General features: G+C 55.7%; 4 protein-coding genes across 28 annotated transcripts in view; 2 read left to right on the forward strand and 2 right to left on the reverse strand.

Annotated features, from left to right (window-relative positions):
- The window catches only part of TBL3 (transducin beta like 3), a 44,498-nt gene that overhangs the window by 13,896 nt on the left and 5,406 nt on the right, over positions 1-25,196 (reverse strand). The gene's annotated exons all lie outside the window — the stretch shown is intronic.
- Positions 75-25,196, reverse strand: part of NDUFB10 (NADH:ubiquinone oxidoreductase subunit B10) — a 197,706-nt gene continuing 172,584 nt past the window's right edge. For 7 of the 22 annotated variants that reach the window (XM_050774568.1, XM_050774567.1, XM_050774569.1 and 4 more), the window contains exons 2-5: positions 2,656-2,906; positions 745-883; positions 400-539; positions 75-251 (exon numbers count right to left, since the gene is read on the reverse strand). In XM_050774568.1, coding sequence (XP_050630525.1) covers positions 142-251; positions 400-539; positions 745-883; positions 2,656-2,803 — 537 coding nt within the window. In that variant the 5' untranslated portion in view covers positions 2,804-2,906 and the 3' untranslated portion in view covers positions 75-141. Of the gene's footprint in view, positions 252-399; positions 540-744; positions 884-2,655; positions 2,930-10,986; positions 10,991-25,196 lie in introns of those variants that run through there. The other 15 variants (XM_050774575.1, XM_050774578.1, XM_050774579.1 and 12 more) reach the window with 5 other exon arrangements.
- Positions 6,642-16,891, forward strand: RPL3L (ribosomal protein L3 like). 3 transcript variants are annotated; one of them, XM_050774392.1, is made up of 10 exons: positions 6,642-6,737; positions 7,222-7,414; positions 8,330-8,498; positions 10,373-10,508; positions 13,177-13,363; positions 13,459-13,619; positions 13,833-13,934; positions 14,630-14,725; positions 14,941-15,060; positions 15,977-16,891. In XM_050774392.1, exons 1-10 carry the CDS (start codon positions 6,735-6,737, stop codon positions 16,031-16,033), a joined length of 1,224 nt encoding a protein of 407 aa, XP_050630349.1. In that variant the 5' UTR covers positions 6,642-6,734; the 3' UTR covers positions 16,034-16,891. The 3 variants fall into 3 exon arrangements, with proteins under 3 accessions (XP_050630349.1, XP_050630350.1, XP_050630348.1); XM_050774391.1 differs by lacking the exon at positions 6,642-6,737 and adding an exon at positions 6,864-7,063 and having other exon boundaries at positions 15,977-16,290; XM_050774393.1 differs by lacking the exons at positions 6,642-6,737; positions 15,977-16,891 and adding an exon at positions 6,859-7,063 and having other exon boundaries at positions 14,630-14,693; positions 14,941-15,058.
- On the forward strand, positions 17,642-23,319 carry MSRB1 (methionine sulfoxide reductase B1). 2 transcript variants are annotated; one of them, XM_050774634.1, is made up of 4 exons: positions 17,642-17,869; positions 19,563-19,711; positions 20,063-20,177; positions 22,419-23,319. In XM_050774634.1, exons 1-4 carry the CDS (start codon positions 17,815-17,817, stop codon positions 22,448-22,450), a joined length of 351 nt encoding a protein of 116 aa, XP_050630591.1. In that variant the 5' UTR covers positions 17,642-17,814; the 3' UTR covers positions 22,451-23,319. The 2 variants fall into 2 exon arrangements, with proteins under 2 accessions (XP_050630591.1, XP_050630592.1); XM_050774635.1 differs by lacking the exon at positions 22,419-23,319 and having other exon boundaries at positions 19,563-19,679; positions 20,063-20,175.

Consider the following 25,196-nt stretch of genomic DNA (forward strand, 5'->3'; position numbering starts at 1 on the left):
TCCTGTGTCCTGCATGGTTAGTGGTGGTTTGAATCTGCGGATGTGGGGCCAATAGATCACACCAGAAACACAGGCAGGTTGCAGGACTTTATTTCAGCAACAGTCATACAGAGCCACACAGCAGGCGCACCCACAGATGCCTCAGGAGGTGGCAGCGGCGGCCTCTCTTGCAGCTTTTCTCTCTTCCAGCATCCTCTCCTTCTGTTTGGCCAGGCACTTCCTGGCAGAATAGTGGGCCCCCAGGTCCTGATCTGAGAAAGCAATAGAAACAAGCTGGGAACCCAGGCCTCTGCTGCATGCAAAGGGGGCAAAGTCAAGTGGGCAGAAGTGAGGGGAGGGAGGAATCGCAATGGTTCTGGCCCGCAGGCCTCAGAAGGATGGGAGGGGGAGGTCACGCACAGCGGTCCTGGTAGGCCTTGGCCACCTCGGTGAACTGCTCCACTTCCTTGCTGCAGTTCTGCTTGTAGTTGTGTCCTTCCCTCTGCTGACAGGCCTTGACTCGAGCCTGTATAATGTTGACAATTTCTCGGTCAACTTGGCTGGGGGAGAAAGGGAGCAAGAGAGGCTAATCACCAGGAATCCTTTCCCTGTACCCCTCGAGAACAATTGAAATCAAGAGCCCTGGGGTCTGGCTCCTCCCATGTCAGCCCTAAGATCTGGGCATGCCACCCTGTGGAATCCCAGGGACCGGTGGCCCAGCTGCACATGCTGCAGATCTCCACACTCCCAGCGTGGCTCACGTACTAGTCCCTCCTCCACTGCATTTCGGCTTCAAACAAGCACAAGATATCATTCTCCTTGCACTCAGTGATGTCCGGCACACGGCGGTACTGCCGGTGGTAGTAGTAATACCTGTTCTTCGCATGCTGCCGCTCTATAAATTCTGCAAAGACAAAACCACAGACTCACACCTCATTGGTTTGGACAAGCTTTTAGCTTTCTAGTTCTCATAGGCCCCTTGGAGGGGAGGGAGGAGAACTTCCTGAGTGTTCCAGCGTTTAGAAAACAGGCAATTCGGCCGGGCGCGGTGGCTCACGCCTGTAATCCCAGCACTTGGGGAGGCCGAGGCGGGCGGATCATAAGGTCAAGAGATCGAGACCATCCTAGCTAACACGGTGAAACCCCATCTCTACTAAAAAAAGCAAAAAAATTAGCCGGGCATGGTGGCGGGTGCCTGTAGTCCCAGCTACTCAGAAGGCTGAGGCAGGAGAATGGCGTGAACCCTGGAGGTGGAACTAGCAGTGAGCCGAGATCGTGCCACCGTGCTCCAGCCTGGGTGACAGAGCGAGACTCCATCTCAAAAAAAAAAAAAAAAAAACCCGGCAGTTCGTCTCTATGACGTGTGGCCGGCCAGGCAGGCCTGTGAAGGCCTAGGCTACAGCTGATGGAGAGCTCCAGCGTACCAGGCATCATCCTCAGAGTTCCACATGCATTACCTTACTCTGTCCCCCACACACGCCTACAGGCAGCTGCTTCTCACAGACGGCACTGACTGTGACGAAGCTCTGCCGGTGCACCTCCCCCAGCTGCACAGGGACCCCTGTGGAGTCCTGCGGGAGGACTGGGTGCGCAGAGGTTCCAACAGGGAGCCTCCAGCAAGCAGAACTTACCACCTTACGGCCTCAGCTTCCTCACTGGGAAATGAACAAGCTAAAAAGAGAGCTCGAACATCCAGACACATAGGACAGACATGTTCTAGGACTGCTACAAAAGAGAGGGAGCTGGGTCAGCTGTTGCACGGTTTCCAGATCCTTGGGGGTTTGATTTGCAGACTTCATCCTTTTACAAGAGAACCACCAGAGCATGCTATGCACCCCAAGTGTTCAAAAAGAACTGAACCAGGCTGGGCGCGGTGGCTCAGGTCCGTAATCCCAGCACTTTGGGGGTCCAAGGTGGGAGGATCACCTGAGGTCAGGAGTTCGAGACTAGCCTGGCTGACATGGTGAAACCCTGTGTCTACTAAAAATATAAAAATTAGCTGGGCTTGCTGGTGGTGCACCTGTAATCTCAGCTATTGAGGAGGCTGAGGCAGGAGAATCGCTTGAACCCGGGATGGGGCAGAGGTTGCAGTGAGCCGAGATCGCACCACTGCATTCCAGCCTGGGCAACAGAGCGAGACTGTCTCAGGGAAAGAAAAAAAAAAAAAACACTGAACTGGGCATTCTCCCGGTTCGTTCCAGAGATGGTGAATGTGGGCATCTCGGCCATCACCCTGACACTTGGTCATCTGGCAGGTCTAACAACCCCCAGGATTCAGATGCTTCCCTGTGCAGACCACCCCTAACATTTGAGAGAGGCCTGAGGCCAGCGGTGCAGTGGAGGGGTTCCCGGGGCGGCGGGGGCAGAGAGCAGTGCGGGGTCCTGGAGCAGTGGGTGCTGGGTGCGGCAGCGAGGGAAGAGTCCTGGGAAGGAGCGGGGCGTCCCGGGGTGCAGGGGAGAGTAAGGGATCCTCGGAGGTGAGGTCCGGGGTGCAGTGGGAGGCCAAAGCAGGCGACGGAGCTCGGGGGTCTCCGGGGGTGGGGGGTTGTCCCCGGGGTGCAGCGGGGGGCGGTCTCAGGGAGACGGGACCCCGGGGGCATTGGAGGATCCAGGCAGGGTGTGGGATCCAGGGGTCCCCAGAGGCCGGCGAGGGAGCCCCGGGCTGGGGCCTCGTACCTCTCACGAGGGTCACGGGTCGGTCCACGATGAGGTCGAACGCCTTCGTCATGTAGACGACGGGATTGGGCAGCCAAGTCTGCGACGACAGCACCGGCGTGCGGCGCGGGGGCTCAGGGTACACATCCTTGTCCCAGCTGTCCGGCATGGCGGCGGGAGGCGCGAACCCCGCTCCCTGACGCGCTGCCCTTGCCTCTACCTCGGTCCGGGTCCCGCGGCCTAGGTCGCCAGCTACAGAGGACGCCGAGGGCGGCTGCGTCTGTGCGCTGGCGGCCGCGAGGCACTATGGGACTTGTAGTTCCCCGACTCCGCCAGGCGCGGCCGGGACCCGCCTCGCCGCAGGGCGCCCCCGTGTGGGGCCTCCGTTCTCGGTCTCTGCCGAGCGCCTGCGCGGTGCTGGTCACTGGTCTGGGAGCCTGGGAAGTAGCCGCGAACCGGACAGATCCCTGCTTACGGTGAAAGAAACAGACAATAGCCAACAGACCTAAGGAATAGGAGGGAGTCATTCGGTTCCCACTGCCCGCCAGGCACTGTGCTGAGTGCAGCAGGGAAGAAGATAAACAGCCCGGCTGTGATGGAGAACACAGGCCGTTAGAGCATACACGACAAAGTCAACAAATAACACGCAATTCCAAACTCCCTACTCTTCTAGGAAGCTTTCCTGGATTGCCTAGCCCGTACAGAATTCCCTGGGCCCCGCTCTCTACCAGGACCCCTGGTGAGACGGGGTTTCACCATGTTTTTGGTCTCAAATTGCTGACCTTAGATGATCTGCCCACCTCAGCCTCCCAAAGTTCTGGGATTACAGACATAAGCCACCGCTCCCAGCCAAACTCTTGGAAAGAAATACAAACCATGAGACCCAAACAATCTTGACATTTTAGTAGTCTAGAATCTTAGTATCTATTGATGTAAGAGTCACAGATGTTAGAGACATCGTAGGCCTGAAAAACTCTAAAATTCCACTGCTATAGAACTTTACAACCGGCTGGGCGGGGTGGCTCACGCCTGTAAACCCAGCACTTTGGGAGGCCGAGGCGGGTGGATCACCTGAGGTCAGGAGTTTGAGACCAGCCTGGCCAATATGGTGAAGCCCCATCTCTACTAAAAATACAAAAATCAGCCGGGCATGGTGGCACGTGCCTGTAATCCCAGCTACCAGGGGGGCTGAGACAGGAGGATCGCTTGAACCCAGGAGGCAGAGGTTGCAGTGAGCCGAGATTGTGCCACCGAACTCCAGCCTGGGCAACAGAGGGAGACTCTGTCTCAAAAAAAAAAAAAAAAAAAAGAACTTTACAACCATAGCATCTTTGAATTGAAAGAGATTTCGAGGGGCACAGTGGCTCACATCTGTAATCCCAGAACTCTGGGAGGCCAAGGCAGGCAAATTGCTTGAGCTCAGGAGTTTGAGACCAGCCTGGGCAACATAATGAGATCCCTGTCTCCATAAACAATACAAAAATTAGTGAGGCATGGTGGTAAGTGCCTGTGGTCCCAGCTACTTGGGGGGGATGAGGCAGGAGGATTGCTTGAGCCCAGGAGGTGGGGGCTGCAGTGAGCTATTACTGTGCCACTACACTTCAGCCTGGGCACCAGAGGAAACCCTGTCTCAAAAAAAGAAAGAAAGAAAGAAAGAAAGAAAGAAAGAAAGAAAGAAAGAAAGAAAGAAAGAAAGAAAGAAAGAAAGAAAGAAAGAAAGAAAAAGAAAGAAAGAAAGAAAAGAAAGAAAGAAAGAAAGAAAGAAAGAAAGAAAGAAAGAAAGAAAGAAAGAAAGAAAGAAAGAAAGAAAGAAAGAAAGAAAGAAAGAAAGAGAGAGAGAGAGAAAGAAAGAGAGGAAGAAAGAAAGAAAGAAAGAAAAGAGATTTCAACCCCCTTTTCATTCAAAACTTAAGTTCAAAATTTAAATTTGGCCAGGTGCTGTGGTTTATGCCTATAATCTCAGCACTTTGAGAGGCTGAGGCAGGAGAACCACTTGAGGTCAGGAGTTTCAGACTAGCCTAGGCAACATGGTGAGACGCCCGCCTCCACAACAAAATACATTTTAAAATTAGGTCCTGCTGAGGCAGGAGGACCAGTTAAGCCCAGAAGGTTGAGGCTGCAAGTGAGCTATGATCACACCGCTGCACTCCAGCCTGAGCAATGGAGTGAGACGTTGTCTCTTCAAAATAAATAAATAAGGCCGGGCACGGTGGCTCATGCTTGTGATCCCAGCACTTTGGGAGGCCGAGGTGGGCATATCACAAGGTCAGGAGATCGATACTATCCTAGCTAATACAGTGAAACCTCGTCTCTACTAAAAATACAAAAAATTAGCCGGACATGGTGGCAGGCAGCTGTAGTCCCAGCTACTCCAGAGGCTGAGGTGGGAGAATGGCGTGAACCGGGGAGGCGGAGCTTGCAGTGAGCCGAGATCATGCCACTGCACTCCAGCCTGGGTGATACAGCAAGACTCCGTCTCAAAAAATAATAATAATAACAATAAATAAATAAATATAAATTCATAGGCCGGGCGCGGTGGCTCAAGCCTGTAATCCCAGCACTTTGGGAGGCCGAGACGGGCGGATCACAAGGTCAGGAGATCGAGACCATCCTGGCTAACACGGTGAAACCCCGTCTCTACTAAAAAATGCAAAAAAACTAGCCGGGCGGGTTGGCGGGCGCCTGTAGTCCCAGCTACTCGGGAGGCTGAGTTAGGAGAATGGTGTGAACCTGGGAGGCGGAGCTTGCAGTGAGCTGAGATCCGGCCACTGCACCCCAGCCTGGGCGACAGAGCAAGACTCCGTCTCAAAAAAAAAAAAAAAAAAAAAATTCATAAAAGTATTTCAATGTTTGTGAATTACAGGAGCCAGATCTTGATTTTTTTTTTTTTTTTTTTTTTTTTTTTTTTTTTGTTGAGACAGAGTCTCACTTTGTCACCCAGGCTGGAGTGCAGTGGCCGGATCTCAGCTCACTGCAAGCTCCGCCTCCCGGGTTTGCACCATTCTCCTGCCTCAGCCTCCCGAGTAGCTGGGACTACAGGTGCCCGCCACTTCGCCCGGCTAGTTTTTTGTATTTTTTTTTTTTAGTAGAGACGGGGTTTCACCGTATTAGCCAGGATGGTCTTGATCTCCTAACCTCGTGATCCGCCCGTCTCAGCCTCCCAAAGTGCTGGGATTACAGGCTTGAGCCACCGCGCCCGGCCTTTTTTTTTTTTTTTTTTTTTTTTTTTTTTTTTTTTGAGATGGAGTCTTACTGTATTGCCCAGGCTGGAGTGCAGTGGTGCGATCTTGGCTCACTGCAACCTGCAAACTCTGCCTCCCAGGTTCAAGTGATTCTCCTGCCTGTGCCTCCAGAGTAGCTGGAATTATGGGCCCACACCACCATGCCCAGCTAATTTTTATATTTTTAGTAGAGACGGGGTTTCACTGTGTTGGCCAGACTGGCATTTTTTTTTTTTTAAAGACAGTGTCTCGCTCAGTCACGCGGGCTGGAGTGCAATGGTACAGTCGAGGTTCACTGCAGCCTGACCTCCTGGGCTCAAATGATCCTCCTGCCTCAGCCTCCTAAGGTGCTGGGATCACAGGCATGAGCCACTGCCCTAAGCCAGGGATCTCAATCTGGAAGCACAGCTCTGGTGATCCTCAGGGTGCAGTCAGCCCTCTCCCTCGTCTCCCCCGTCCCCAACCTTGCTTCCCGCCATTTATCCAGCTGTCTCCCAGCCCTCAGGATGGGAATCCCCTCTGCCTCCAAGTCTGCAAACTGCATCAGACCCCTCCTCTTGGCCACTGCCTGGGAGAAGGCCCCCACCAGACTACATTGGCCCCCACCTTGCCTGTCCCCAGTCCTGTCCTGGGAGGGTCAAAACCCAGTCCCAGGGCCATCGAGGAAAGGAGTGCCAGCCCCAGCTCCAGGTGCCCCACCCAGGCTGTCCATCTGATGCCCCCAACACTGCCCCACCCGTGCCTGCTCCTGGCACCGGAGACCCTGCTGACTGTGCCAGAGGCTAATCTGGGAGCTGGCAGCTGTGAGTCCTGGCCCTGCCACTCGACCTCTGGCGGCTAGCGGGGAGGCCCCTTCCTGACCTTCAAGGATCGGCCACCATGGTTGGTGGGACCAGGGTGACATGGAGGGTGGGCTGGGGTTGGAGCTGGAACTCTGGGGGGGATGGGACAGCTGGGCTTCTGGGCGCTCCCTCAGAGGGACAGTCTCCCAGCCTGTGAGGGGTTGGGACGCTGGAGGGGGAAACAAGGGGATGAGGGCTGGGCTGCCGGGCCTAGGAGGGCCCTGGAGATGAACAGATGACAGCGGCCACCTGCCCCAGGAGTCCTTGGCCGCAGTATGGGTGCAACCCTCCTGGGCCCCAGGCTGAGCCCACAGAGGCAGGAAGCCTGTGGCTATGGAGACGCCATCCCAAAGACCCTGCCCCTTGGTGAGCCTTCCTCTCTCCCGCAGGCAGACAGGGGAGGTGCTGAGCACCGGCCTCAGTCTGAGGCCTGGAGTCCATTTTTCCAGGTTCGGGTTCTGGGACCATCCAGTTCCACCACCAGGGACACCCCAGGTCTGACCTCCTTCCTTACTGTCCCCCAGTCCCACCGGAAGTTTTCCGCCCCTCGGCATGGACACCTGGGCTTCCTGCCCCACAAGAGGAGCCGCCGGCACCGGGGCAAGGTGAAGACGTGGCCGCGGGATGACCCCAGCCAGCCTGTGCACCTCACGGCCTTCCTGGGCTACAAGGCGGGCATGACCCACACCCTGCGTGAGGTGCACCGGCCGGGGCTCAGTGAGTCACACTTGGGACCCTCGGGGGAGGGGGAGGGCTGAACCTTCCAGATGCTCGGAGCCAGAACTCACGTTCTTGGTCCAGGCGGGTCACAGTCCCAGGGAGCACCAGGCCCTGCCCCTGGGAATTGTGGTGGACACTGAGCTCAGGCAGGGCTTCCGGGAGGGTTCTGTCATGGCCTCAGCTCGCAGACGAGGACATCGAGGCACACAGCAGTGAGGAAACTGGTCCAGGCACCGGGGCAGTAAGCCCAGGAGCTAGGATTCAAAGGCCGGCGCCCCAGGCCCTCGGTTCAAACCACCCGCCAGGACATCAGCACTTTTTGGCCATTTCGGGTCTATTTCATGTACCATTATTTTGTATGTATGCCTATGTATATAGTTTGGTTTTTGTTGTTTTAATTGTAGATTCACAAGTAGTTGTAAAAAATAATGTAGGCCGGGCATGGTGGCTCACGCCTGTAATCCCAGCACTGTGGGAGACCGAGGCAGGAGGATTATTTGAGGCCAGGAGTTGCAGACCAACCTGGGCAGCATCATGAAACCCTGTCTCTACAAAAAATACAAAAATTAGCTGGGCATGGTGGCGAGTGCCTGTAGTCCCAGCTACTTGGGAGGCTGAGGTGGGAGGATCACTTGAGCTTGGGAAGTCAAGGCTGCAGGGAGCTATGATTGCACCACTGCACTCCAGCCTGGGCGACAAAGTGAGACCCTGTCTCAAAAAAAAAGAAAAAGAAATCCATTGTAATTATTAAAATAACAAATGCTCATTTGGGCTCAGCCCCACCCTCTGGGGGATGCTGTCCTGGCTGGCCCCACACTCTCCTGGCCTGCCCCTGTATGGCCGGCTCTCCACTCCCTCCCCCACGGGCTTCAGGAGGTCTCCCTTCATGCCCCATCCCTGCGTCTCACCCAGAAATTTCCAAACGGGAGGAGGTGGAGGCAGTGACAATTGTAGAAACACCGCCCCTGGTGGTGGTGGGCGTGGTGGGCTATGTGGCCACCCCTCGAGGTCTCCGGAGCTTCAAGACCATCTTTGCGGAACACCTCAGTGATGAGTGCCGGCGCCGATTCTACAAGGACTGGTGAGCACCGCCCTTGGCTGGGCTGTCCAAGGGCTGCTGGGACCACAGAAGTTGGGTGCCTGAGGCTCTAGCTCTTGCTGAAATGATAGGTGTGGGTGAGCAGGAAGAAAAGTCTCAGTGCTGTGTGGGAGGTAGGAGTGTGTGTGTGTTTCTGTGTGTTGCCTTCCTTTCAATAAAAGATGAGTAGGCTGGGCGTGGTGGCTCATGCCTGTAATCCCAGCACTTTGGGAGGCCGAGGCAGGTGGATCACTTGAGGTCAGGAGTTTGAGACCAGCCTGGCCAACATGATAAAACCCCATCTCTACCAATAAATACAAAAATTAGCTGGGTGTGTTGGTGCACACCTGTAGTCCATCTACTCAGGAGGCTGAGGTGGGAGAATCACTTGAACCTGGGAGGTGAAGGTTGCAGTGAGCTGAGATCGTGCCACTGCACTGCAGCCTGGGTGACAGAGCGAAACGCTGTCTCAATCTCAAAAAAAAAAAAAAAAAAAAAGAGTACTAGAAGGCTGGGGATGAAATCAGGATGGAGGAAAAAGAGGAAACAAATATTCTAATCCTCAGGGTTAATTAAAAGGCTAATTTGAGTGAGTTGTGGAGGCTCACACCTGTAGTAGTCCCAGCATTTTGGGAGGCTGAGGCAGGTGGCTCATTTGAGGTTAGGAGTTCGAGACCAGCTGGGCCAACATGGTGAAAACCCATCTCTACTAAAAATACACACACAAAAAATTAGCCAGGCATGGTGGCAGGCACCTGTAATCCCAGCTACTTGGGAGGCTGAGGGAAGAGAATCGCTTGAGCCTGGGAGGTGGAGATTGCAGTGAGCTGAGATTGTGCCGCTGCACTGCAGTCTGAGTGACAGAGTGAGACCCTGTCTCAAAAAAAAAAAAAAAAAAAAAGAAAAGAAAAGAAAAAGAAGGAAACAAAAACAAAAGGCTACTTTGATGGAATGTTAGCATTGGCTCTGAGTTTCCTAGCAGCCACGGTGAAAAGTGAAATAGCCAGCTGAGAAGCTCTTATACATAGAAAGAAAGATATTCTCAGGCCTCAAATCTTCCCTGGCAGTAAGTCCTGAAAGAAATCTTGGTTTCTTCACCTATAGAATGGGAATGAAAATAATTTTAATAATGTCCACCTCCCAGAACTCTGGAGAGGGTTAGAAACTATGGCTTCTGGCTGGGCGCAATGGTTCATGCCTATAATCCCAGCACTTTGGGAGGCTGAGGCAGGCAGACTGCTTGAGCTCAGGGCTTCGAGACCAGCCTGGACAACATGGCAAAACCCATCTCTACCAAAAAATACAAAAAATTAGCCAGGCTTAGTGGCACACGCCTGTGGTCTCAGCTACATGGGGAGCTGAGGTGGGAGGATTGCTTGAGCCTGGGAGCTCCAGGCTGCAGTGGGCTTTGTTTGTGCCACTGCACTCCAGCCTGGGAGAAAAAGTGAGACCCTGTCTCCAAAAACAAAAAAGAAAGGATGGCTCCCAAGCCCAAGGTTCCTGGCCACGGCACCCACTGTACCCTTGAGAAGTGGGACCAGCAGTCCGAGCCATGTGGCAGGTGGGGTGGTCTCTAGGTGCCTGTCCTGCGGGGCTGGCCAGCCCCCTTCTCTGAGCTTCTGCACCTCTGCCACTCACTCTCAGGCCCTGGGAGACAGGAGGATACTCGCTTTACAGAGGAGGAAACCGGGGCCGAGAGAGGGAGAGACAGTCTATGTTCAAAGATGGTGGCTGGAACCAGCTCAGAGGCCTCCAGGTGGGGGGCGGTCCCAGCGGTAGGACCCTGCTTGGTGGGCTGGGGGTGAAGTGGGGGCAGGATAGGCCTCAGAAGCTGCCCCGGTTGGAGGCCTCTGAGCACCCTCCTGCGCATGACTCAGGCACAAGAGCAAGAAGAAAGCCTTCACCAAGGCCTGCAAGAGGTGGCGGGACACAGACGGCAAAAAGCAGCTACAGAAAGACTTCGCCGCCATGAAGAAGTACTGCAAGGTCATTCGGGTCATTGTCCACACGCAGGTCAGCCCCTGACCCTCCGCTGTCGGCCAGTCCCTAAGCCCATGCCCCCTCACCCCAGCTTCCAGGAGCCGTGGCAAATGTCAGCCTAAAAATACCTGAGCCTTGGTACAGGCCCAGAAGAGCGGCTGACCAGCTTCACTGGCCACGTGTGTCCCCAGGGATCGGTGCCTTCTGGGGTGCCGGGGGCATCAGCCACGCCAGCTAGTCAACTAGGACCCTGGCATGCCCTGAAGGGTCAGGTCCCCAGCCAGGTGTACAGTGTGGAGGGTCGGTCACCTCCCTTCGGTTTCCAGCATAAGTGTGCACAGGAATAGGTGTTTGTACGTGGGTCTGGCTTGCTGCAGGCTGACAGGCAGGCGGCACCCTCCAGCTTATTCTGGAACACTCTTTGGCGTCTTTGTCCTCAGGGAAGGCTTCCCTAGGCCCTAGACCAGTGCCCCTGACCCTGAGCTTCCCGCAGCCCCCTGAACCCACACTGCCCCCAGCTACTCACACACATGCAGGCCATGCCTGGGCCAGTCATTGGCGCATGTTCATCTCCCTGGACAGACTCTAGATGGGCAGAGGCCCTGGGCGGGGCCACAGCTGCCACCAAGAGCCTGGTATGCAGGAGGTACTCTGTAAATACCTGCTCCATACAGACCTACTCCATACACACCTGCCCCGGACATACCTACTCCGTACACACCTGTGGGTCACTATGTGGTCCCCGCTGACCTCTCTGTCTCCACCTCTACATCACACAGCCTGTGCTTCACACAGCACCCGCCAGAGACCTTACAAAAAAAGAAAAAAAAATGAAGCCAGGCACAGTGGATCATGCCTGTAACCCCAGCACTGTGGGAGGCCAAGGCAGGCAGATCACCTGAGGTCAGAAGTTTGAGACCAGCCTGGCCAACACGGCAAAACCCCACCTCTAGTAAAAATACAAACAAATTAGCTGGGCATGGTGGGTGCCTGTAATCCCAGCTACTTGGGAGACTAAGGCAGGAGAATCACTTGAAACTGGGAGGTGGAGGTTGCAGTGAGCTGAGATCGCACCATGGCACTCCAGCCCAGGTGATAGAGTCTCAAAAAAAAAAAAAAAAAAAACCAAAAAACCAAAAAACAAAAAAACAAAAATCAGGCCCGGTGGCTCACACCTGTGATCCCAGCACTGTGAGAGGCCAAGGTGGCAGCCCGGGCAACCAAATGAGACCTTGTCTCTAGAAAAAATTTAAACATTAGCTGGGCATAGTGGTGCATGCCTGTAGTTCCAGCTACTTGGAGAGGGGTGCTGAGGCAGGAGGATTGCTTCAGCCCAGGACTTTGAGACCAGCCTTGGCAACATAGGGAGATCCCCATCTCTACAAAAAAAAAAAAAAAAAAAAAAAAGGCCAGGCATGGTGGCTCAAGCCTATCATTCCAGCACTTTGGGAGGCTGAGGCAGACAGATCACGAGGTCAGGAGATTGAGACCATCCTGGCTAACGTGGTAAAACCCTGTCTCTACTAAAAATATAAAAAATTAGCCAGGCGTGGTGGCGGGCACCTGTAGTCCCAGCTACTCGGGAGGCTGAGGCAGGAGAATGGCGTGAGCTTGCAGTGAGCCGAGATCGCGCCACCGCACTCCAGCCTGGGCAACAGAGCGAGACTCTGTCTCAAAAAAATAGAAAAATAAATAATAAAAACAAACAAAAATAATAAAAACAAAAAAAAATGGGCATGGTGGTGAGTGCCTGTCGTCCCAGCTACTCAGGAGGCTGAGGTGGGAGGATTGCTTCAGCCCGGGAGGTTGAGGCTACAGTGAGCCTTGATCATGCCTCTGCACTCCAGCCTGAGTGATAGAGCGAGACCCCGTCTCAAAATAAAAATATTAAAAAAAAAAAAAATCAGGCCAGGCTCAGTGGCTCATGCCTGTAACCCTAGCACTTTGAGAGGCCAAGGTGGGTGGATCACTTGAAGTCAGGAGTTTGAAACCAGCCTGGCCAACATGGGGAAACCCCAACTCTACTAAAAATATAAAAAAATTAGCCGGGCATGGTGGCACACACCTGTAATCCCAGTTACTCAAGAGGCTGAGGCAGGAGAATCGCTTGAATCAGGGAGGTGGAGGTTGCAGTGAGCCAAGATTGCCCCACTGTCCTCCAGCTTGGGCGACAGAGCGACACTCACACAGAGGAGACTCACAGAGGAGACCCACACTCCTTGCTCCCCACCGTCTGGCCACACTGGTCTCCTCTCTGTCACACCAACTTTCCAAGACCTCCCCTGCCACCAGGCCTGTGCAAATGCGGGGTCCTGCTGCCCGGCGCCTCTCCAATCTTTGCCCCGTGGCTCCTTCTTGTTAGCAGCGGCACCTCCTCAGAGAAGCCCTCTCTGCCCCGACCACTGTATCTGAAACACCAGCCCCCAGAGCCCATCAGAGCACTCTGTCCTCTCCAAGAGTTACTTGCCTTCCTTCTGTCTCCCGGCGAGATGGTGGCTCCCGAGGTGTGGGACTCCGTCTGCCTCAATCTACACCAGATCCGCAGGGCCTAGCACAACACATGGGTTGCAGCCTGATCCTGGGAACACCCGTGAATGAATGCATGCGTGGAAAACGGCAGGGGTCACTGCTGGCCATGCCGTGTTTCAGGTTGGGGTGTGATCCCGTGGGCCGTGGTGTGACCTCTGGCCATGTCCTGCAGATGAAACTGCTGCCCTTCCGGCAGAAGAAGGCCCACATCATGGAGATCCAGCTGAATGGTGGCACGGTGGCCGAGAAGGTGGCCTGGGCCCAGGCCCGACTGGAGAAACAGGTGCCCGTACACAGCGTGTTCAGCCAGAGTGAGGTCATTGATGTCATTGCTGTCACCAAAGGTCGAGGTGTCAAAGGTAGGGCTCAGTGGGGATGGCAGCTTCAGGGCAGGCTTCCTGGAGGCAGTGGGGACCAGCCTGGCCTCTCAGCCACCAGCCCCTCCCACTCACAGGGGTCACAAGCCGCTGGCATACCAAGAAGCTGCCGAGGAAGACCCACAAGGGCCTGCGCAAGGTGGCCTGCATCGGCGCCTGGCACCCCGCCCGCGTGGGCTGCTCCATTGCTCGGGCCGGGCAGAAGGGCTATCACCACCGCACGGAGCTCAACAAGAAGGTGTGTCCTCAGGCAGGGTAGCGGGACACTGTGTGGTCGGACCCCAGCCCTCAGGACTGGCCTCAGTGGGTGGGGTGCATGACCCAGACACTGCCGGGGTCACGAGATGCCCACACCAGCGCTGAGTCTGAGCACGTGGGCCGATGGACCTGGATGGGCTGCTGGCCTCAGAGGCCACTTCCTGCCCCGGCATGTGCCCCCTTCTCCTGGCAGATCTACCGCATCGGCAGGGGGCTGCACATGGAGGATGGGAAGCTGGTGAAGAACAATGCATCCACCAGCTACGACGTGACTGCCAAGTCCATCACACCACTGGTGAGGCTGGGAGGGGGCGACCGCCAGGCCCATCACACCGCTGGTAAGGGCTGGAGTGGGGTCAGGCTGGCCAAGGGAGCTTGGTATACATATAGGGGGCATGCTGCAGCCCCAGTTGGATGCTCCCTGCCCCAGGGGCTCAAGATTTGTGTCCCACAGCTGGACGCTGCCCCCCTAGGCACACTGGACAGAAGACTTTGACAGCTGGGCAGTGATGTGGGACCCTTGCCTCATTTATCCAAAACATTTCGATGTAGTCACAAGCACGAAATCCGCGCTGCATCCCACATCCTCCGAGCCTCCTCTGGAGGCAGCTTCCCCTCTAGCTGCTGTCATGCGGGTGTGGTGTGCGGCAGCTTCTACTGTGGCCTGGCAGTCAGGCCACCTGGGCTCAAGCCACATCTCCAGGACTTAGCAGCTGTGGAGCTTGGAGCAACTGACTCCGCTCCTCTGATCCTCAGTCTCCCCCAACAAAAATCCAGACTGTTAAGTGAGATAATGCATGGAAAAGGACTTAGCTTGTGAGTCAGAAGCTGCCCTCAGTAGGGGCCACGTGATAGTCACCCCTACACCTGGGGGCGGGGCAGGGGGCTCCGGCCTGTCACAGCCCCTGTGGGGATTGTCCTAGGACCCCCAGCTGTCAGCTAACTCGGAAGCCCTTTCCGGGCCTGGCCCCTGACCTGTGTCCTCCGCAGGGTGGTTTCCCGCACTACGGGGAAGTGAACAACGACTTCGTCATGCTGAAGGGGTGTATTGCTGGTACGAAGAAGCGGGTCATTACGCTGAGAAAGGTTGGCAGTGCTGGGTGGGCTGGGGAGTGGGTGCCTGAGGGCTGCCAGCCTGTCCTGCCCCGGGGCCTGCCACGAGGGGCATGGAGTGGTGGGAGCAGAAAGGGAGGGCTCTGGTAGGAACTAGGTGAGCAAGACCTTCCTGGTAGGGCTTGGAGGTCACAGCAGGGTGTGGGGGATCCCCGCCCTTGATGTCTACTTTACCACGAATTCCCCAGTCCCTCCTGGTGCACCACAGCCGCCAGGCCGTGGAGAATATTGAGCTCAAGTTCATCGACACCACCTCCAAGTTCGGCCATGGCCGCTTCCAGACAGCCGAAGAGAAGAGGGCCTTCATGGTGAGCTCACCACCCCCATCCTTGTTCTTCTCTGGGGCTCCGGCTCCACATCCAGCCTGCCCGAGTAGGGAGCTGGAGCTGGCAGGGACTTCCCTGAGCTCACCTGCAGGAAAGACTCTTTTTTTTTCTTTTCTTTTTTTTTTTTTGAGACGGAGTCTGGCTCTGTCGCCCGGGCTGGAGTGCAGTGGCGCGATCTCAGCTCACTGCAAGCTCCGCCTCCCGGGTTCACGCCATTCTCCTGCCTCAGCCTCCCGAGTAGCTGGGACTACAGGCGCCCGCCACCTCGCCCAGCTAGTTTTTTGCATTTTTTAGTAGAGACGGGGTTTCACCGTGTTAGCCAGGATGGTCTCGATCTCCTGACCTCGTGGTCCGCCCATCTCGGCCTCCCAAAGTGCTGGGATTACAGGCTTGAGCCACTGCGCCCGGCCTCTTTTTTTTTTTTTTGAGACAGAGTCTCGCTCTGTCACCCAGGCTGGAGTGCAGTGCCACGATCTCGGCTCACTGCCACCTCCGTCTCCCGGGTTCAAGCGATTCTCCTGACTCAGCCTCCCAAGTCGTTGGGACTACAGGCATGTGCCACCACGCCAGGCTAATTTTCTGTATTTTTAGTAGAGATGGGGTTTCACCATGTTAGCCAGGATGGTCTCTATCTCCTGACCTCATGATCCAACCGCCTCGACCTCCCAAAGTGCTGGGATTACAGGCGTGAGCCACCGCGCCCGGCCTGCAGGAGAGACTCTTAAGGGTCTATCCCTGGGCACTGATTCTTTAGAAGAGAAGGTGGGGGAGGAAGCAGCCTTGGGAGGGCAGCAGCAGCAGGGCTGGCTCTGAGTGATCTAGGGCCTGGCTGGAGGAGGGGGTGTTTCTGGCCAGACTCTTGTGACTAAGGCTCCTCCTGCACCACCCCCTCAACCAGGGCCCCCAAAAGAAGCATCTGGAGAAGGAAAAACCGGAGACCTCGGGAGATTTGTAGGCTGCGTGGGGTGGATGAGCCCTGAAGCGCACGGCACCGTCTGCCCCAATGTCTAATAAAGGCCGGAGGCGACTCTTCCTAAGGTGTCTCGGAGCGCTGAGTAACCGCCCAAGGGGTTCATCTTGCCTGCTGCCTAGACAAAGCCGATTCATTAAGACAGGGGAATTGCAATAGAGAAAGAGTAATTCACGCAGAGCTGGTGTGTGGGAGACCGGAGTTTTATGTTTTATTATTACTCAAATTGATCTCTTTGAGCATTTGGGGAGCAGAGGTTTTTTTTTTTTTTGAGACAGAGTCTTGCTCTTGTCGCCCAGGCTGTTGGAGTGCCGGGAGCAGAGTTTTTAAGGATAACTTGGTGGGTTGGGGGAAGCCAGTGAGCCAGGAGTACTGATTGGTCAGGGATGAAATCAGAGGGAGTCGAAGCTGTCTTCTTGCGCTCGGTCAGTTCCTGGGTGGGGTCGCAAGGTCACAGGAGCCAGTTTATGGATCTGGGTGGTGCCAGCTGATCCATCAAGTGCACGGTCGGCAAAATATCTCAAGCACTGATCTTAGGAGCAGTTTAGGGAGGGTCAAAATCTTGTAGCCTCCAGATGCATGACTCCTAAACCATAATTTCTAATATTGTGGCTAATGTTAGTCCTATATCTAGTCCCCAGGCAAGAAGGAGGTCTGCTTTGGGAAAGGGCCGTTACTGTCTTTGTTTTAAACTATAAATTATAAACTGGCTGGGCGCGGTGGCTCACGCTTGTAACCCCAGCACTTTAGGAAGCCAAGGCAGGAAGATCACCTGAGGTCAGGAGTTCAAGACCAGCCTGGCCAACATGGAGAAACCCCTTCTCTACTAAAAATATAAAATTACAAAATTAGCTGGGCGTGGTAGCACATGCCTGTAATCCCATCTACTCGGGAGGCTGAGGCAGGAGAATTGCGTGAACCAGGGAGTTGGAGGTTGCAGTGAGCCGAGATCGCGCCATTGCACTCCAGCCTAGAGACAGAGCAAGACTCCATCTCATAAAAGAAAGAGAAACAAGAAAGAAAAAACAAAAAAACCATATACTGAATTTCTCCAAAAGTTATTTCAGCCTACCACCAGGGATGAACAAGGACAGCTTGAAGGTTAGAAGCAAGATAGAGTCGGCTAAGTTAGATCTCTTTCACGGTCTCAGTCATAATTTTGCAAAGGCGGTTTCAGCTGGGCGCGTAAAGGCTGACCTCCAGCGTCTCCGGGCTTAGCACGAGGGACTGGACTGGGGGAACGCGGCACTACGGGTGGGAGCTGCCGCCCACCTGGCCAGGCCCCACATGCACCCCTAGCCACCAGGGCGCCCGAGACGGCAGGGGCGGGGCCTTGAGGAAGCGGCCCAGGGGTCGTCCCTCGGAGTTTCCATGGGCGGGGCCTGCTGGGGAGATGCGATTGCACCGGCCATAGCGAGGGGCGGGGCCTACAGAAAGCGGGCCAAGAGGGATCCCTGGAAGTTACTGATGGGCGGGGCCTGCTGGGAAGACGGGACTGGACTAGCACCCTCGGGGGCGGGGCTTTGGGGAAGTGGCCCAGGAGTGGTCCCTGGAAGTCACCGACGGGCGGAGCCTGCTGGGAAGATCGGATTGGACCGGCCCTCAGGAGGGGCGGGGCCTCCCGAAGGCGGAAGCCGGGATTCGCACTCCGGGGAGCTATTGGTCCTCGGGAGGGGCGGGGAGGCGGACGCGGGTCCTGGCCGTTGTCGGGTCGGCAGCCTTGGGTCAGTTGGCTGCGGCAAGTGCGCTGCGGTTCCAGCGGCGCCATGTCGTTCTGCAGCTTCTTCGGGGGCGAGGTTTTCCAGAATCACTTTGAGCCCGGTTGGTCCTGCGGCCTCTCGCTGGGAGGGCAGCGCGGCGGGGGTCGCGCATTAGAGGGGGCGCCGCCGTCCTCCGGGGGTGATGTCTGTCCCAAGCCGGGAACGGGGGCGAATGTGGCTGCCGGGGAGAAGCGAACATGGGTCAAGAGGACTGCGGAGGAGCGGGGAGCCTGGGGGCGAGGAGAGTGGGGTACCCGAGGAGAGGGGGCTTGGGGGCTCACCGTCCTGGAGGAGGCAGGCCTTGAGTGTGAACGTGCCGTTTCGGGGGGACTCTAAGGGGTCGGGATACGTGGGGGTGGTACCCCTTCCCTGCCCTCTTCACTCCAAAGTGATGGCGCTGGGGGAATTCGGGTTAGGGTCGGGGCTTCGGAGAGGCCAAGTTCTTGTCCAGGGCCAGCGCCTGTGGCCAGGGCGCCCCTTCGCGGGTTATCCCGCAGGTGTTACCGCGGCCCTTCCCATTCCCCGAGTCCAGGATCTCTGGGAGGAGTCCGGCAAGCATAGAATGTCCCCTTCAGATCCTAATGTGCCGGCCCCGGTGCCTCCCCACCTGCCCAGGGACTCCAGACTGGGGAAACAGGAGTGTCACCAGGCCTCTGCCAACAACCAGTTAAGTTTGACCAGGCAGACAGGATGGGGTGGTTTGGGGCATGACCAGCCCTCCACACTCGCCCTGATGAGTCCCCTTCTGGGCTGGGCTCGCCTGGCAGTGGACTAATTTGGTAAAAAACACATCCACAGGCAAGTCTGAGTGCATTGGTCTTCCTTGGGCGGATTTGCTGCGTGTCACCCCTGTAGGGGGCTGGACTGTGACACAGGACCATCCCGGCAAAGCCTCCCCCAACAAGACTCTCTGGCTGTGGACCCCATTTGTCCTCAGACTGCTCTGCCAAGCCAGAAACTCCACTTCCACGGCAGCTGCTGGCTCCTCTTTGCTTTCTTCTCCAGTTCCTGGGAAAGGCTGGGTAGTTTAGTTTCCAGGGGAGGCTGTCCCCAGGTGATGGGTGAGAGGTGACTCAGCACCCCGGGAGATTCCTGTTTTCAGTCCTTCAAACAGTTCTGCAAATCAGTTTTGCAACTTTCCCACCCCCTCCACTCTAAAGTGATCCTTTGTGGGTAGGCTGAAATCTGTCATCCCCAGCCCTCTTTCTTCCTGGGCTCCTGTGTGGCCTGGAGGCCTTTTCTCTGGGACTGTTCTCTTTTTGCCTGGAGAGCAGGGCAGTGCCTGGGCGTCCAGCTTAGGGCCTTGTTGGGCAGCAGGGAGGGCCATTTGAGAAGGGAGAGGGACCAGGTGGTGGGGCCACATCAGGGCCCCTGCCGTGTATGACTCTGGGGGAACTAGGGGAGCAAGGGGGAGCTCCGTGTCCTTATGGGACTGCCCAGGCTCCTTCACGCTGCACATGCTGTAGCTGGGTGTCTTTGCCTCAGCAAGCAAAGATGGAAATGTTAGGAGATGGCCCATCACGGGGCTATGAGAAGAATCAAGGGGATGATTGTGAAAGGTGAATCCTCTGGTCTCTGGCACATCTACTAAACGTGAGCTTAGCACAGCGCCTCCCATGGCAGGTGCATGGGGAAGGAGCACAGCCCACCCTCGGAACGGGACAGCGCTGTCTTTGCCTGGGTCTGTGGATTTGGGAGCTTGAGCCCCGAAAGGCTGGAGCTGAGGACTACATTTGTCTCTCCTTCCACCACAGGCGTTTATGCGTGTGCCAAGTGTGGCTATGAGCTGTTCTCCAGCCGCTCGAAGTACGCACACTCATCCCCATGGCCGGCATTCACTGAGACCATTCACGCCGACAGCGTGGCCAAGCGTCCGGAGCACAATCGACCTGGAGCCTTGAAGGTGAGGGCCCACGGGGGTGGGGGAGGGATGGGGGCGGCCAGGGAGAGCAGAGAGCCAGTCCCACCTTCCTCCCTCTGCTTGCCCCACAGCTCCAGGGGCTTAGAGCTGTCTGCTCCAGGCCTGTGGCCTCCGCCAGGGAGCTGCCACCCCAGGCTATCGGGAGAGACTGGCCTTCTGGTGCAAATGTGGGAAACAGGACAGGTTTCCTGTACGGGCTCCAGGACAAAGGTCAACCTCTTATGTCGGTGGTCAGCTTGGGAAATGGGCATGTGGGAAGGCCCCCAGTAAGGGCCTTCACTGCGGCTGTTTCATGGCCAAGAAGCTCACGCAGCTGCCTTGTGATCTTTCCAGGTGTCCTGTGGCAAGTGTGGCAACGGGTTGGGCCACGAGTTCCTGAACGATGGCCCCAAGCCGGGGCAGTCCCGATTCTGAATATTCAGCAGCTCGCTGAAGTTTGTCCCTAAAGGTGAGCTTGCTTTACACAGCTGGGGCCAGGCCTGTTGGCCTTCGAGCCCAGGCTGGGGGGCCCAGTGTTTGTGCCCGTCCACTTACCATGACTAGGTATGCGGGGCCACCAAGTCACGCTGCCTGGGAACTGTCCAGGATCCCTCCCAAAGGTGGCTGCAGCACAGGGGCAACGGCTGGTTTTCCGCTTCCTCGCTTGGTTGATCATGACTGTCCCAAAAAGGGGCTTTGGAGTGAGACCGTGGCAAATGGTTTTCCTCAGAGGCCTGGCCTTTCCCCGAGGCTAGAGTCAGGGGCGGGTCAGGCAGAGCCTGAGGCCCCAGTCTATGCAGACATCTCCCACTGGCTGGGACTGGGGCCTTGCTTCTCAGCCGCTCAGAGCCTGCCTCCTCCTCTGCAGAGTGGCCGTGGCAGCAGGGCCAGTGAGGACAGCTGCGTGTCATGTGCACCTGGGCCTGGCAGACAATAATAGCTTGATGAATCCTCATTCTTTTTTTCTATTTTTGAGATGTAGTTTTTTTTTTTTTTTTTTTTTTGAGACGGAGTTTTTGCTCTGTCACCCAGGCTGGAGTGCAGTGGCGCGATCTCGGCTCACTGCAAGCTCCGCCTCCCGGGTTCACGCCATTCTCCTGCCTCAGCCTCCCGAGTAGCTGGGACTACAGGCGCCCACTACCACGCCTGGCTAATTTTTTGTATTTTTAGTAGAGACGGGGTTTCACCGTGTTAGCCAGGTTGGTCTCGATCTCCTGACCTTGTGATCCGCCTGTCTCGGCCTCCCAAAGTGCTGGGATTACAGGCGTGAGCCACCGCACCCGGCCTTTTGAGATGTCATTTTGCTCTGTCGTACAGGCTGGCGAGCAGTGGCGCGATCTCAACTCACTGCAACCTCTGCCTCCTGGTTCAAGCAATTCTCCCGACTCAGCCTCCCGAGTAGCTGGGATTGCAGCCACGTACCACCACGCCCAGCTAATTTTTGTATTTTTTTTTTTTTTTTTTTTTTTGAGACGGAGTCTCGCTCTGTCGCCCAGGCTGGAGTGCAGTGGCTGGATCTCAGCTCACTGCAAGCTCCGCCTCCCGGGTTTACGCCATTCTCCTGCCTCAGCCTCCCGAGTAGCTGGGATTACAGGCGCCCGCCACCTCGCCCGGCTAGTTTTTTGTATTTTTTAGTAGAGACGGGGTTTCGCCCTGTTAGCCAGGATGGTCTCGATCTCCTGACCTCGTTATCCACCCGTCTCGGCCTCCCAAAGTGCTGGGATTACAGGCTTGAGCCACCGCGCCCTGCCTAATTTTTGTATTTTTAGTAGAGACGGGGTTTCACCATGTTGGCCAGGCTGGTCTTGAACTGACATCAGGTGATCTGCACACCTTGGCCTCCCAAAGTGCTGGGATTAGATTACAGGCATGAGCCACCATGCCCGTCTCACACCTGGTTAATTTTTAAATTTTTTTTTTTTTTGTGACAGAGTCTCGTTCTGTCGCCCTGGCTGGAGTGCAGTGGCCGATCTCAGCTCACTGTAGCCTCCGCCTCCCAGGTTCAAGTGATTCTCCTGCCTCAGCCTCCCGAGTAGCTGGGATTACAGGCTCCCACCACCACGCCTGGCTAATTTTTGTATTTTTAGTAGAGACAGGGTTTCACCATGTTAGCCAGGCTTGTCTGGAACTCCTGACCTGAGGTGATCTGCCTGCCTCAGCCTCCCAAAGTGCTGGGATTATAGGCGTGAGCTACCACACCTGGCCAATTTTTAAAAGTTTTTATAGAGGTGGGGGTCTCACTATGTTGCCCAGGCTGGTATTGAACTCCTCTGGGCCTTGGCCTCCCAAGGTGCTGGGATTACAGGCTTGAGCCACCGTGCCTGGCCTGAAATGGGGTTGTTAATAGCACACACTCATGGCCACCACCGTGCTGTGGGGTTGAGCAAGCAGCCTGTCAGGGCCTGGCGCGTGGTAAACCTGCGATATTTTCATCCTTTTGTTGTAATTTGCCCTCCATGTGAGTGGAAGGAGAAGAGATTCTGGGTTCTCCTGTGGATCTCGGAACAAAATGGGGCACACAGACTCCCCTGAGTCGGGCATCTGGTCCTTTCAGCTCCCCTGTGGCCTGCAGGCCAGGCAGAGTGTGAAAGCGCAGGGAGCGGGGTCTGAAGCTCCACCTTGCAGTGACTTGCTTTCTGTCCCTCCTCGCTTTCCGCCCCCGCTGGCTTTCTGCCCCTTCTGGCTTTCCACCCCCGCTCCTTTCTTTCAGGCAAAGAAACTTCTGCCTCCCAGGGGCACTAGGCGGGCAGCCCACACCCACCCCAGATGGCCACCTCACCAAGGCCACACGCTGGCCGTTCCACCTTGGAGTTGGAACCCTGGGCATCGAGACAGGAAGCCAGGGCGCAGTGGCTGAAACATCAGGGTGCTCCCAAGGCCCCAGCTCTGAACAAGACCTTCTCGTTTCTTGGAAAAGACCCTCATTTGCTGATGGTTCATGCCTTCTGCTGGGACAGGCCTGGGCTGCACAGCCACACTGTCGGCTGACTGAGCCCCCCGCTCACTCCAGATGCCTCCAGGAGGCGATCCCTGGGTGCAGCTGGTCTCTGAATGACGTTACACCTTCTTTTCCTGGCCCTGTCTGTGGACTCTGCCCCGTGAGCCCCAATTCCAAGACAGAGTGTCGTCCTCACTGAAGCTTAGGCCCACGTCTCCCAGGCTGCTTAGGAGACAGAATGGAAACGGAGGCCGCCCCTGCCAGCCGCCCTGGCCCTGGTCACTGCATGATCTGCTCTGGTCAAACCCTTCCAGGCCAGCCAGCGTGGGGATGGTCTGTGACCTGCTGGGAAGGCGGGCTGATGGGGCAGACCCCTGGCCTCTCGTCCACGAGGGAAGAAACCTAAACCCTGTTTCACAATCTGTGCGGAAGCAGCTTGCCTCACTCGTGCTGAGGAAAGCGGCTGTTGCTCCATGACTAACCAGCACAGGGCTGGGGCCTGCAGTTCACACCCGCAGGGACACCCTTCCCAAGGTGTGGCGACTGTGCCTCACTGTACATGCTCAGAGGCCTGGCCATACAGGAGGGTGGGTGATGCTGAAGTCAGTCCCCATCTTAAGTAATTACTTTCTGTAATAATCAGGTGGAAATCAATAAACAAATGAAACATTCAGATGTACTGTCTTTTTTTTTTTTTTTTGAGACAGAGTCTCGCTCTGTCACCCAGGCTGGAGTGCAGTGGCCGGATCTCAGCTCACTGCAAGCTCTGCCTCCCGGGTTCACGCCATTCTCCTGCCTCAGCCTCCCGAGTAGCTGGGACTACAGGCGCTTGCCACCTCGCCCGGCTAAGTTTTTGTATTTTTAGTAGAGACGGGGTTTCACTGTGTTACCCAGGATGGTCTCGATCTCCTGACCTCGTGATCCGCCCGTCTCGGCCTCCCAAAGTGCTGGGATTACAGGATTGAGCCACCGCGCCCGGCCTGTTTTTTTTTTTTTTTTTTTGAGACGGGGTGGGGTCTTGCTCTGACATCCGGGCTGGAGTGCGGTGGTACCGACCGCATGGCTCACTGCAGCATTGACCTCGTGGGTTCAAGCAATTCTTCCACTTCAGCCTCCCAAGTAGCTGTGACCACAGGTGGGCACCACCACGCTGGATAATTTTTACATTTTTTGTAGAGATGGGGTCTCACTATGTTGCTGAGGCTGGTCTTGAACTCCTGGACTCAAGTGATGCTCCCACCTTGGCCTCCCAAAATGCTGGGATTACATATGTAAGCCACCTTGCCCTGGCCCAGCTATTAACATCATCAGAGATGCCAGGACATAAGTGTCAGGCCTTTATATAGTTAAAAAAGCCAAGCACAATGGCTCACGCCTGTAATCCTAGCACTTTGGGAGGCCGAGGCGGGCGGATCACCTGAGGTCAGGGGTTTATGACCAGCCTGGCCAACATGGGGAAACCCCGTTTCTACTAAAAAAAACCCACGAAAATTAGCTGGGTGTAGTGGCGCACGCCTGTAATCCTGGCTACTCGGGAGGCTGAGGTGGGAGAGTCGCTTGAACCCGGAGGCAGAGGTTGCAGTGAGATAAGATCCTGCCCCTGCATTCCAGCCTGGGCAACAGAGACTGTGCCTCAAAAAAAAAAAAAAAAAAACCCATAAAACTTTTTTTTGCAAATATTAGTATACTGAGTATCCTTTCAGTAAATATTTGCAAAAAAATAAAATAAAATATATATATATGGCTGGGGATGCAGCTATGAACAAGATAGATGAGGCCCTGCCCTCAAGGTCTCACAACATAGCTGAGATCACGCCACTGCACTCCAGCCTGGGCAACAGAGTGAGACTCTGTCTCAAAACAAACAAAAAAAAAGTAGGGGGAACCAGGAGACCCTACAGTAGGGATAATTGGGGAAGGAACGAAAAATTGGGTCAGGTTGCATTTATTTTTTATTTTTATTTTTATTTTTTTTTTTGAGACAGAGTCTTGCTCTGTCGCCCAGGCTGGGGTGCAGTGGCCGGATCTCAGCTCACTGCAAGCTCCGCCTCCCGGGTTTAGACCATTCTCCTGCCTCAGCCTCCCGAGTAGCTGGGACTACAGGCGCCCGCCACCTCGCCCGGCTAGTTTTTTGTATTTTTTAGTAGAGACGGGGTTTCACCGTGTTAGCCAGGATGGTCTCGATCTCCTGACCTCGTGATCTGCCCGTCTCGGCCTCCCAAAGTGCTGGGATTACAGGCTTGAGCCACCGCGCCCGGCCTGAACTCTTTCTTTTTTTTTTTTTGAGACGGAGTCTCGGAGTCTCTCTCTGTCACCCAGGCTGGGGTGCAGTGGCCGGATCTCAGCTCACTGCAAGCTCTGCCTCCCAGGTTTACGCCATTCTCCTGCCTCAGCCTCTCAAGTAGCTGGGACTACAGGCGCCCACCACCTTGCCCGGATAGTTTTTTTTTTTTTGTATTTTTAGTAGAGACGGGGTTTCACCGTGTTAGCCAGGATGGTCTCGATCTCCTGACCTTGTGATCTGCCCGTCTTGGCCTCCCAAAGTGCTGG

Source organism: Macaca thibetana, chromosome 20 (genome assembly GCF_024542745.1).
Source record: "Macaca thibetana thibetana isolate TM-01 chromosome 20, ASM2454274v1, whole genome shotgun sequence".
In the NCBI taxonomy this organism is placed as follows: Eukaryota; Metazoa; Chordata; class Mammalia; order Primates; family Cercopithecidae; genus Macaca; species Macaca thibetana.